Source organism: Oncorhynchus nerka, linkage group LG15, assembly GCF_034236695.1.
Source record: "Oncorhynchus nerka isolate Pitt River linkage group LG15, Oner_Uvic_2.0, whole genome shotgun sequence".
Lineage (NCBI taxonomy): Eukaryota > Metazoa > Chordata > Actinopteri > Salmoniformes > Salmonidae > Oncorhynchus > Oncorhynchus nerka.
Genome location: NC_088410.1, coordinates 75,040,806 through 75,053,525, shown reverse-complemented (window position 1 = coordinate 75,053,525; position 12,720 = coordinate 75,040,806). Strand labels below are relative to the sequence as shown.

At 40.3% G+C, this 12,720-nt stretch overlaps 1 protein-coding gene across 3 annotated transcripts in view; it reads left to right on the top strand.

Annotated features, from left to right (window-relative positions):
* Positions 1-11,420, top strand: part of fhit (fragile histidine triad diadenosine triphosphatase) — a 312,154-nt gene extending 300,734 nt beyond the window's left edge. The window contains exons 8-9 of one of the 3 annotated variants that reach the window (XM_029683571.2): positions 10,670-10,796; positions 10,937-11,420. In XM_029683571.2, the coding sequence (XP_029539431.1) occupies positions 10,670-10,771 (102 nt within the window). In that variant the 3' untranslated portion in view covers positions 10,772-10,796; positions 10,937-11,420. Of the gene's footprint in view, positions 1-10,669 lie in introns of all 3 variants that reach the window. The other 2 variants (XM_029683570.2, XM_065001901.1) reach the window with 2 other exon arrangements.
* The last annotated feature ends 1,300 nt before the right edge of the window (positions 11,421-12,720 follow it).

The window sequence follows — 12,720 nt, the reverse complement described above, 5'->3', positions numbered from 1 at the left end:
GACATATTGTTTTGTCTCACAATTCTCGAGCATGAAACGGCACAGGTGATGTTTAGTGTGCTGCGTGGCTATATTGACGAAAAACAGATCCCATGGGATCGAATGGTGGGCTTTTGCACAGATGAGGCTCAATCTATGGCGGGACGGCAGACAGGCCTCTGCACTCTAGTTATGAATGTGTCTCCCTCTGCCATATGGACACATGGTGTGATACACTGAGAGCAACTGGCGGCAAAAGAGCTGAGCACAGAACTCTAGAGATATACTGCAGCAGGTCATTTCGGTTGTAAACTACATCAAACCACATCCACTGCGAGCACACTTTTCGCAAAACTATGTGTAATGAAGGAAAAAAATGGTCTCCTTACCTACTGTATGTAACAGACATATTTGGGAAAATGAACGAACTGAACGCAAGCATGCAGGGGAAACACAAAAGCATTCTACAGATGAGTGACCAAATCAGTGGATTCAGAGGAAAGAATTCTTAATGGAGAGTCTTTTAAAAGAGATCCATGCCCCCTTCCTTCCGCTGTGCATGTTTCTAACAGAAAACAGCGTCAATAAGTGTCCTACACGAGGGATGACTGCTCACCTTCAGTGCTTAGAAGAGCACTTTGGGACCTACTTCCGAATCCGTTTGACTGTGATCCAGGCACAGTTGACATGCCGGTAAGTGAAATGGAACTGTTGATCGAGCTGTCATGTGACCGAATGCTGCAGACAATGCATTCAAGGGTCACTAAGGAGGAGTTGTGGTTCTTATTCGAAGGGAAAAAACTTGCCGTCTCCCTCTGAGCATTAAAACTCATGGTACCCTTCTCCAGCTCATATCTGTGTGAAGCTGGATTCAGTTCTCTCGTCTGCATTTAAAACCAAATATCCATCCAGGTTGGATGTGACAGCAGAGATGAGGTGTTCTAGTCAAACTGAACATGTGGTTAACCATGTATCTATCATTCAACAGCACTACTTGTTCTGGTTTAAAACGTCACAACTCTGGGTGAATGTATAAGTTAATCACATCAGTACTTTAAACAGTAACTTTTTCTTATCTTGGAAATATGCCGTCTTGGAAAATGTCATCAAACTATGAAATACACCAGGTCTACCCTGCGGTTATGGAAATAAATTGAACAACAAGAAAAATAGCGACTTTCAATCAAGCAAAAAGTAATTACATGATGTGCTGACATGACTGTTGAGAGGTTGTTGTGATTCGAGGTGCAAAGCCATGTACATGAAATAGTATTTCACCATTACCAACAAAATGATCAAGGAGTCAGGTAGGACACAATATGAGACATGATGTTCTAGTAAAGACAATGAAGGATGGAAAGAGAGAAGGATAAAGAAGTCACTCAGCAGTTTGAGGAACAGCCCAGTTGTCATTTCTTTAAGTCATCCAGTCTCATTTGTTAGTCAAATATTATATCTGTTTGGGCTTCTGGTAGTCAATTTGCAGTATACAAATTATGTTCCGGTCCCCCGACCATCCTCTCAAGAAAAAATCGTCTTGTGGCTGAATCTAAATGATGATCCCTGACATACAGTTTCTACAGATGGCTCGTTATCGGTCTCCTCTCTGGTAAAACCATGGATCACTCTGAGGTCACGGCGACCCCGCTGACCCTGAGGTCAGTGCTTAATGAAAGCATGTCCTGTCTGACTTATGAGGTCCTGCCCTGCATGTGCTATGACACAGAGTCCCCACAAGAGAACATGGGGTTACCAGGGGTTAATCAAGTCTGATTCTGCTCTCTGTGTGCAATATGATATTACCTGCTTGACTTTGAGATGGATCCCTGATTGTTCTGAAAGAGCTATAGGCTCTTTTTATGGCCTCATAGCTATACATAACTATACTATCAGGGTCTCTTCACCTCCATTACAGTACATATGCCTACTATACAGTGCATTGAAGAATAACATTATATCGGCAACAATTGATTTCCCCATTGAGATTGTTAAGACATTTGAATGGATTTATATTTTTCCCTGAAATTTTAGCACAGAAAGACTCAAATCATAAAGTGCATTCAAAAGGCAGTGTAGCGTCTTCCAGCTATCCACCATGCTGTGATAAACAGATATTGTCCATAATAATTGTCCAAATGCCAACTCTTGGCATAATCATATAATCCATTATACTGTGCTGTATGTTTCTATGATTCATAAATCATTTCATGCATGTACTCTAGTTGAGATTATGCGACTCAACCAAATTAGAACATCTCACCAGGGTAATCCTTAGCTGTGCCATGTCTTCTCCTCCCTAGCCCCACACACACCCCTCTCTCTCTCATGGGTGTCTCATGAGCCCTCTCTCTGGCAACATGTGACTGTACTCTACTGTACTTTGAGTGCAGTCTGCAGACTGAACCTGAGATCTCATATGAAAGCTGGCTTCTCTCAACGACAGGCCGTGTGCTGAGCCCCTCCTGTGGCGGTCTCAGCAGGGGAACACAAGTGTACGGGGAAGGTGGCCAAAAAGGAAGCCAATAGAATCTCTGCATGTGTTCTCTCGAAACGTCTGACGGGTCCGCATCACAGAACCTCTCGAGCTTAATCAGTGTGTCTGAGAATAGAGGCGCGTGTTTGACAGCCTGTCAGAAAAAGGGTCTTTTTTTAAAATCTGGGGAATATTATTTTTGTTGGGTAATTACCGCACCAGCTGCTGAAATGTTTTTACATGCCATCAAGATGGCTTCAGTCACAGAGGAAAGACAGGAGGAGAGAAGCTAGGGCAATCTGTTCTTACTGTGGTTGTGTGAAGTTCTCCTCTCTCTCTGTCTCTCTCTGTCTCCTGGGTTTTTACTGTTGGCCAGAATATGTGACTGACAAACCAAACAGAAGGTAGAATCAGTGAAGCTTGGAAAAATACATAAGGAATAGAATCTTCATATTTGATGCAAACTGTATGTAGAGCGCTGTAAACACCTTGTTCAAACCAACTGACTAATATGGGATGGTTGCATATTCATTTCTATAATCACACATTCATTTAATTAAAATATGTTGGACAGTTTGGAAGTTATATGCACACAACTGATGTTAGTTGTGGAATGCATATACTGTACAGTCTATTTGTTTCTGATGTAAGAGGCTTCAGCATACTATTATCCAACACTGCTGCCCCCATGCTGCCACACTACCTCCTACAAGTAGCCACCACCCTGCATCGTTCAAGGAGGCAGCGCAATTCAAGTATTATGCTTTGGAGGAATGTGTAATATCCTTGCCTCTGGCAACCATATCTAGTTATCACATTTTAGGGAAGACCCAGATGCAGACAGTGTCAAAGTAACACAACTTTATTACTAGAAGGCAAACGACAGGTCAAGGGCAGGCAGAGGTCGGTAATCCAGTCCAAAGGGCACAGAACTGCAGGCAGTCTTAGGGTCAGGGCAGGCAGAGGTCAATAATCCAGTGTGGTGTGACAAGGAGAGAACACAGGTATAAATACACTGGGGATAATGGGGAAGATGAGTGACACCTGGCGGGTGGGGGGGGGGGGGGGGGGCAAGCACAGACAGGTGAAACAGATCAGGGTTTGACACTAGTCTAGATTATCATTCATATTTAACGTTTCTCCTTTTGTTTTATATCATTCATGAATCCTATTTAGTACTTACTTTTTGTCGCTGTCATACAATTTGTCCCTGTGTAGCTTGTAATAAGACACTATGGTACAGTTGTAAATTATTTTCTTTACTTGGGTGGGCCAGCTTTTACTGTTTCGCAAGCCTGATGCCATAGTGCAATCTCTAGTGTTACACTTTACTTCTTAACTTCATTGTCTAATGTTAACTTAAAATGTAGTTTGATTTCTTCGTACAACCTGCCACGCCTACTGTAACTGTCTTGATAGCAAATAGAATATGGTTCAGGCTACAGTGTATATTTTGATTAGGATTTTGGCAGCTGTGTATGCTGTGTATTTGGATGCTGTGTAATATTTTAACAAAAACACAATAATTGCCAAATGTTTTCAATAAGCTGCCAATAGTGCGATTTGTCATACCAATGTATCCAAACTAGGGTCGCAAAGAGAGGGTAACTTCAAAAGTTCCTTGAAACTTTTGAATTTTGTCAGTAAACTACCATAATTTTGGTATCTTTCAAGGATCTATCACAAGACATCTAGTGGCTCTTTTGGGTACTTCAGATTATCACAGGTGTCTGTATTTATCTCTGGCCCTCTGTGTGGCCTTATCACATGTAAAATATATGAAATAATGATTTTAAAAAATGTGGGAATGACAAGGCTGTAAAATATGATCCTAAATATAAACCATCAACTTAGTGAATACCATTAGTGTTAAATATGAGGGTTTCAGCATGAAATATCCTTTCTATATATTTTTACACACTTCAAATGTTTTTACTATGTCAACATGTATTTTTTGTCAATGTTTTGGCATCAAACTGGTGGCAGTTGTGAAGAAAAGTCAATAGTTGGAAGAATTGCAGAGTTCATTGAAAATAATGCCATTGTTGATTTGATGCTTTTTTTCATTAATTAGGCTTTTTTCTATTGAACCATATGTTCTATCTACTAGAAACTATGGACAATATGGACACAGATATTTAAAAATATATACTATATATGAATACATTTTATACAAGTTATTCAAGTATAAATTACCAAAGTTATGATAGATTGCCATAGATTTTCAGTTAATTGCCGAAATGACTGAAGATTCCGGTAACTTTTGGAAATTACCGGTAGTTTTGCAACCCTAATCCAAACATATCTTGAAAGCCCAACATAATAGAATCAATCTGAGAGAGTTAGGAGTGAAATTGAATGGTACAAGAGTTGAGCTACAGTAGTCATCTCATGTGAAATCATCATTCACCCTATTGAAAATACAAACCAATGAATGGAAATGTGCCTTGCAGAAACTGATTGCCAAAGGTAATTACCAGTGGAGATTAAAAGATATGCACTTGCATCTACCATTTCTATCATGGTCTCCAAGGTTCAATGGGAGGCTGAGACTAGAACCATGAATTATCAATAACTCAATAAACATAACATAACTAGATATTTGAATTGTATGGGGGATGAAGAGGTCTGCGTCCTCAATCTTGTGTAAATATGTTGGCGGATTTGTTAGATGTTTTTATTTTTTCTCTATTGACATACACTACTGGTCAAACATTTAGAAACCTACTCATTCAAAGGTTTTTCTTCATTTGACTTTTTCTACGTTGCAGAATAATAGTGAGGACATCAAAAATATGAAATAACACATATGGAATTATGTAGTAAACAAAAAAGTGTTAAACAAATAAAATAGCTCTTACACAGCCTGGAGGTGTGTTGGGTCTTTGTCCTGTTGAGAAACAAATGATAGTCCCACTAAGCCCAAACCAGATGGGATGGCGTAATGCTGCAGAATGCTGTGGTAGCCATGCTGGTAGTGTGCATTGAATTCTAAATAAATCACAGACTGTCACTAGCAATGCAACCCCACACCATCACACCTCCGCCTCCATGCTTTACAGTGGGACATACACATGCAGAGATCATCCGTTCACCCACACCATAACACCTCCTCCTCCATGCTTTACAGTGGGACATACACATGCAGAGATCATCCGTTCACCCACACCATAACACCTCCTCCTCCATGCTTTACAGTGGGACATACACATGCAGAGAGCATCCGTTCACCCACACCGCGTCTCACAAAGACATGGCGGTTGGAACCAAACATTTAAAATTTGGACTCCAGACCAAAGGACAAATTTATATCGATCTAATTCCATTGCTCGTGTTTCTTAGCCCAAGCAAGTCTCTTCTTCTTATTGGTGTCCTTGAGTAGTGGTTTCTTTGCAGAAATTTGATCACGAAGCCCTGATTCACACATTTTCCTCTGAACAGTTGATGTTGAGATGTGTCTGTTACTTGAACTCTGTGAAGTATTTATTTGGGCTGCAATCTGAGGCTGGTAACTGTAATGAACTTATCCTCTGCAGCAGAGGTAACGCTGGGTCTTCCTTTCCTGTGGGGGTCCTCATGAGAGCCAGTTTCATCACAGCGCTTGATGATTTTTGCTACTGAACTTGAAGAAACGTTATAAGTTCTTGAAATGTTCCGTATTGATTGACCTTCATGTCTTAAAATAATGATGGACTGTTGTTTCTCTTTACTTATTTGAGCTGTTCTTGACATAATACAGACTTGGTCTTTAACCAAATAGGGCTATCTTCTGTATACCCCCCTATCTTGTCACAACACAACTGATTGGCTCAAATACATTAAGAAGGAAAGAAATTGTACAAATTAACTTTTAACAAGGCACACCTGTTAATTGAAATTCATTCCAGGTGACTACCGCATGAAGCTGGTTGAGAGAATGCCAAGAGTGTGCAAATCTCTCAACAAGGCAAAGGATGGCTATTTGAAGAATCTCAAACATAAAAGATATTTGATTTGTTTAACACTTTTTTGGTTACTACATGATTCTATATGTCTTATTTCATAGTTTTGATGACTAAAAATAAAGAAAAACCCTTGAATGAGTAGGTGTTCTAAAACTTTTGACTGGTAGTGTATGTTACTCAGAAAACCCAGTTTTCCTTATTTATTCAGAAGCCTTGACGCACCCGGAGGAATTTGAATTCCACAAACTTCCATTTATGAGTAAATTGGGTGTGACAAGTAGGAGTAGGATGTCTTTGTGCTGAGAGCAAAGGCTTATCCTCTGAAGTCCTTTTTGTTCACATGTAATTATTAGATGACCTCTAGCGTGACATTGTAATGCCATGGCATGTATGTCAGAGTCCCATAGTGAAAAGCCATGCTGATAGCGGAGGTGTGTCTCCTTTCACTGGAGTGCTGTGTTAAATGTTAAGGAGCTCAAACAAAACCATTATGTTCCTTGGCTCCAAATTGATGTCTTTAATAAGGGCATAAATTGATACATTAAAAGCCACCATGGGAGGGATAATTCACACATGCTGCTCCCGCCAATGTGAATAGACAGTTGCTGCATTAGCTCTTTGACACACTGTGAGACAGCTAGCCAGCTAATGTACTGTACCTACAGATGTTTGTGGCCATGTTGCGAGTCATCTCCAGCATTAATATTCATGGGCACGTTTGTCACTGAAAGTATTAACAGGGTTTCTGCACACACACACACGCGCTCTCACACACCAGTGCGTGTTTGGACATCCGCACAGCTGCTAGTGAGGACACAAGGGGATCGGCTTTCCCTTCTCTCAGAGAAACAGCAGGAAGACCTGCTCTAAATGCATATACACCCACACACACACACACACACACACACACACACACACACACACACACACACACACACACACACACACACACACACACACACACACACCATGCTGCTAATTATGCTGCTGTTATCTTGGACATGCTGAGATCTTATAATGTACAAGTGAAGGAACTTGTTTTCAACAGTATAATGAACTATGAAGAACTTACATTGTATGAATGTTGCAGTTTACAACATACTGGAAAAACCAATTCCAAGAAGAGATACTGTAAGAAGGCTACCATACCCCATGCATTTTCAGCAAAAACAATGTCTTACTTGAAGGAATAGTTATTGTTTTTCGGTGCTTTGTATTTTCTCAAAGAGACTCAATTAGCACTGCAAAGTTCGATGACATAACAGTTGTTGCGCTACCATTTGTGTGGGGGATTTTTAGAAGGAGAACAAAAATCCTTGATTAAGTCTTGATGAGCCTGATGATTATTCAGATAAAGTCAAAGACAAGTCTTTGTTAATATTACATGATTACATTGCATTCTATTAGCAATTGTTCTGCAATTGTTCAGTTTTCCATGCTGTTGTCAATTCAGCTTTTACTCAATATATGTTTGCCCCATGAATCAACACTGTTAAGTTTATTTTAGTGTTCTGCCTTGATATAATATGATGTCTGAGGCCCAAGTAAATGTTTAGAGGCTGGTCACCAGCGCAGGGCTAATTTGCAATATTAGTGTCTCTAATGACATAATCTGAAGTGTCAGCTGGAATTTTGTGTTGCAAGGAAACAATATATTTGAGCTCCATAAATACATAATGTCCCCATGAAAATCAATTTGGGACAAATGATGTGACTTACTGTCACGACTTCCACCGAAGGTGGCTCCTCTCCCTGTTCGGGAGGTGCTCCGCGGTCGTCGTCGCCGGCCCACGAGCTACCACCGATCCATTTTTCTTTTTTGTTTGTGTCTGTCTGTTTCTTATACCCGTGTTCTATTTAGTTAATTTCTGTAGGTTTATTAACCTCGTTGCCTGCTGTTATTTTGTGCGGGATCATTTCTGTGTTTGTTTGGTGCGTGTGCTAGATTGCGCCACAGGCTATTCTCACGGTCGTTTGTGCCGTTGTGATTTATTTAGGAGTAGATTGTTTTTTTCCTCCTGTTGTCACTTCGAATTCCTGTTTTGTTGGGCGCCTTCATTGGGTTTGTTTCCTGACCTGTTTTGTTGGGCGCCTTCATTGGGTTTGTTTCCTGACCTGTTTTGTTGGGCGCCTTCATTGGGTTTGTTTCCTGACCAGTTTTGTTGTGTTTTGGACTTCCAAATAAATATTTTACTATTTGGACCTCAGTGCTCTCCTGCTCCTGACTCCTGCACCTACCTCGTCCTAGTGAGGCACCTTACACTTACTGCATGCATTATAAATCTCTGATAAGTTGACAATACCTTACTAAAACTGTGTGCAATTCATCTTACTGTGAATGAAATTTCTACCAGAAAAAGAAAAGCTTCAACATCAGAAAGACATATCTTTCCTTCCCCCATTCCTTTGCTTACAGCGAAATACGATGTTGATGTGAGTTTTCTACGCTTGAAATACATTGTAACGTCTTATGGGATTACGTGAGCCTACAAAGCCATTTCAGTTCAACGTTTAAAGCTTGAAAATCTCTGACTCCATCCAACCCCACCACTCTCCCCCTTAACTCCTTTCCAACAAAATGTCATCCTCCAGTTGCTGTAACCATGTCCTGTGAGGTAAATGGACTAGATCCTAATACAGTGTGATGGTCTGAGATAAGGTTTGTCTGGGGTTTGAGTAGTGTGTTGGTGTGGTCTCAGATAACCCACATGAACAGGCAGAGGGTCCAGCCTAGCCTAGAAGAGGGACTAGCATGACTCCCAAGGGCGCTAGAGAGATGACCCCCATGTCCTCATGTTCCAACTGGCTATCTCCTGCTTTCCACAGGACCCAATCCGACAAGCTTTCAAGCCAGGGTCATATTCTGTTTGCGCATATAAAGAAAAAGAATATGCAACAAAAGAGAACAGCGCTTGTCAGTGTTGGAAGGAGAAGATGTATTGAAATAATGACCCCCTGGTGTTTTAGCTTCCAGACGGTTTAGAGAGGAAGCGGGGAAACATTGAAATCTATTACATGTTGAATCATTTTACTGCCTAGCTCTCTGAGAACATAAAACATCCCTCTCTGTGCCGTGCTGTTACAGTAGCTATCTTCAACTGGTGGGTATTTTTATTGCATCGTTTTTTACCTAGACTAACCAAGCATGCCACAAACATGTTAGATGTGCTGTGAAAATAACTCAAGGACATAAAAATCAATATCACCAACCAGTGCAAGCTTTCTGCACTGTTTATGTTTATTTATTTTGTGTGGCTTGAAAGACATCTCATTCTGAACACTGTATACTAGCCTTGAGGGCTTTCCTGCATCTTAACATCATCTAAACTACAGCCACATATGACAGATCCCAATGTGAAGCCTTAGCAGTTGGAAACCACCCCGTGCTGTTGTGGCTTTTATGGTTGGGAGAGGGTATGTATTGCATGTGGCTTTACATTATAAACAACCCCCCCTGGCAGTTAAAATGAAGACACCTCCCAAACCTCAGAATGTCAGCCCATCTGTCCTGGGGGAGGCATTAGTGTGATGAAGTACATCGTTTCCCTCTAAATCTATGAATGTTACAAAAACAGCAACCACAGGCACGGGTGTCAGAATCTGTCACAGTCATACAATTTCCCCTCCATGGCTATTCTCAATTAACCATCATGTGTTCCTCTTGTTTGCCTTGTTGGAAGGGCGAGACGTTTATGTTTTAAACCTCAACTCTGATTGTGTCTGAAAAGACTAAATGAGGAGTGAGGTTGTCGTTGTTTATGTTTTAAACCTCAACTCTGATTGTGTCTGAAAAGACTAAATGAGGAGTGAGGTTGTCGTTGTTTATGTTTTAAACCTCAACTCTGATTGTGTCTGAAAAAACTAAATGAGGAGTGAGGTTGTCGTTGTTTTTGTTTTGTGCATTTCATGGAATTTCACCAGTGCCCCAGTTCCACTGGGCATCATCTTTTATATTCTATAATCTGGTGGAACAGTCAAGTGCACAGAGACTATTGAGTGCTAATGTTTCTGCTAACACCCGGTCAACAACTTTGTTTATTCTGCTACATTGAAAGAGTTTTTTATTCACAGTTTTTTATTTTTGATTATGGTGCATACTCAAAGGAATTTTGTCAATTTCTCCCTCCAGTTACTGAGGTAAACAGGTGACTATGCATGTGCATACGTGCGGGTAAGTCTGAGTATACATGTGTTTATTCATCAACTAGTAGCCTCTGTTTAGTAGACATTTAGTAAAGTAACGTAAAGGACTATGTGATGTATTTATGTGCAGCTCCAGAAGCATGACCGTGAGAGTGAGGACGTCCCTTCCAGGTGGAGAACAGAGGAGGAGATGGCAGCAGAGGCGTCTGATCTGAGGAAACAATTCAGCTAAACTGTCCTGTAAAGAACCACTTTAGGTCTTTCTCTATAAAGAAGGCTACATTGAAAATGTTTTGCCCATGATGTTAAAGTTGTTGTTGATGAGTGCTTTAGTTGAAATAGAAGGTTCATGTTAGTGACTCATGACTTATTGTGTTTTGTCTTTCTTCCAATCCAGAATCTCTATAACGACAACTTGCAACGTTTCAAGTGATTGTGAAGTGGATAATTCTTCAGTTGGCACTGTTGTTGGAAAAAGTATTTTGAACTGAACTGATGTGGTTGATTACAGTTCATACATCTTTAAATGTAATGTGTGACTTGTATTATTACCTCAGGTGTTTTTTTTTTGTGGTGTTTTTGTTGTTCTCCTTGGAATTTCTTGGGGTTAGACTTGTACCAGAGTTATTGTTGTTGTTTTATATTCCATGAGTGTCACAACATGTAAATGTTGAATTATTCATCAATCGCTCTCCCTTGCATCAGTTCTTAATCGCACCAAGTCAGTGCTCATAACAACATTTAAAGGCCCTCTAAACCCCACAGTCACAGCTATGAACATGCATGTGAGCACCTCCATGCAAAGCGGAGCTAAAAACGAGTGGATAATGAAGGTAACATGTGGTTAATAAAGAGGAGCAGCTGCTCTGGGATCTGTGAAATTGTCAAATCAGATTTAGTGTGCCGTAGGAGACAACAAGCCTGCCAAAGAGTCAGCTGAAGGCAATAGATCTGCTTCCACATTGACAGAGGTCATAGTAGTGGAAAGCAGAGATGTTGTTGTTGGTGGTTTTTCTTCATATTTGCGATTAACTTTAAGCATCTGATTTGGAAAAAAGTTTGCTTTTCATAATAATCAGTTTAGTTGAGTTTATTAGGATCCCCATTAGCTACTGCACATGCAGCAGCTACACTATCCCGGGGTCCACATAAAACATACAAATACATAGCAAAAAAAACACAAGATATCACATTCCATTAAAATAAGAGTTATATATATAGGAAGTTCAAAAAAAGACCATATACAGCGAGATAATGAAGGCCTGAAACATTACGAGAAGCATTTTGAAGCCTAATTTCAGTTTTCAGTTAAAGCTTTGATACACTTTCATTTCCTTCAACTCAGTTGTAAAGCGCTTAAAAGCATTTCCCTGCACTCTTAGAAGAAAAAAAAGTTCCAAAAGGGTTCTTCGGCTGTCCCCATAGGAGAACCCTTTTTTGGTTCCAGGTAGATCCATTTTGGGTTCCATGTAGAACCCTCTGTGGAAAGGGATCTACATGGAACCCCAAATAGTTTTACCTCAAACAAAAAAAGGGTTCTTCAAAGGATTCTCCTATGGGGACAGCCAAAGAACCCATTTAGGTTCTAGATAGCACCTATGTTTCTATCAGTGTTGAGTCCAGGGAATGGGTTTTGTTTGGTACAAGGTTGAAAAATGTACCATAATAAATGGTGTGAATTGAACTCCACCTCAACATTCAGTAAAGTGGCATTATGATTGAAACAATGACCACAGTAATGGATTGATTCCTGGTGGTTATGCCTGATGAATAGCACAGCATAAGGCTACATTGATTTTCTTTTTTTGTATCGATGTTGGAATAAAATGCCAGTCTTACCATTTACTCAGCTGGATGCAGAAATACAATTCTGTTCTTGAAATACAATGTGTGAGTGGCTTTGGCTAGCCAACAGCTAGCCAACGTCTACCGAACAGAACTTCTGCACTCAACAATCCGGTCGCATTTCGCTTCGCTCCACAGGTAGTATCACATTTTTCATTTCATTTCATTACAGTACAACGGCTTGATTTGTTTGATCGTAGCTAGCTACATAGCTAGCTACATAGCCGTCTTTGTATCAAAGATAATTGTGTAGTCTAGAGCGATTTCCTAGGTTAGCTAGCCAGCTATTGTCGTTCTTTTAACGCAACGTAACGTAATCAACACTGCTAGCTAGCC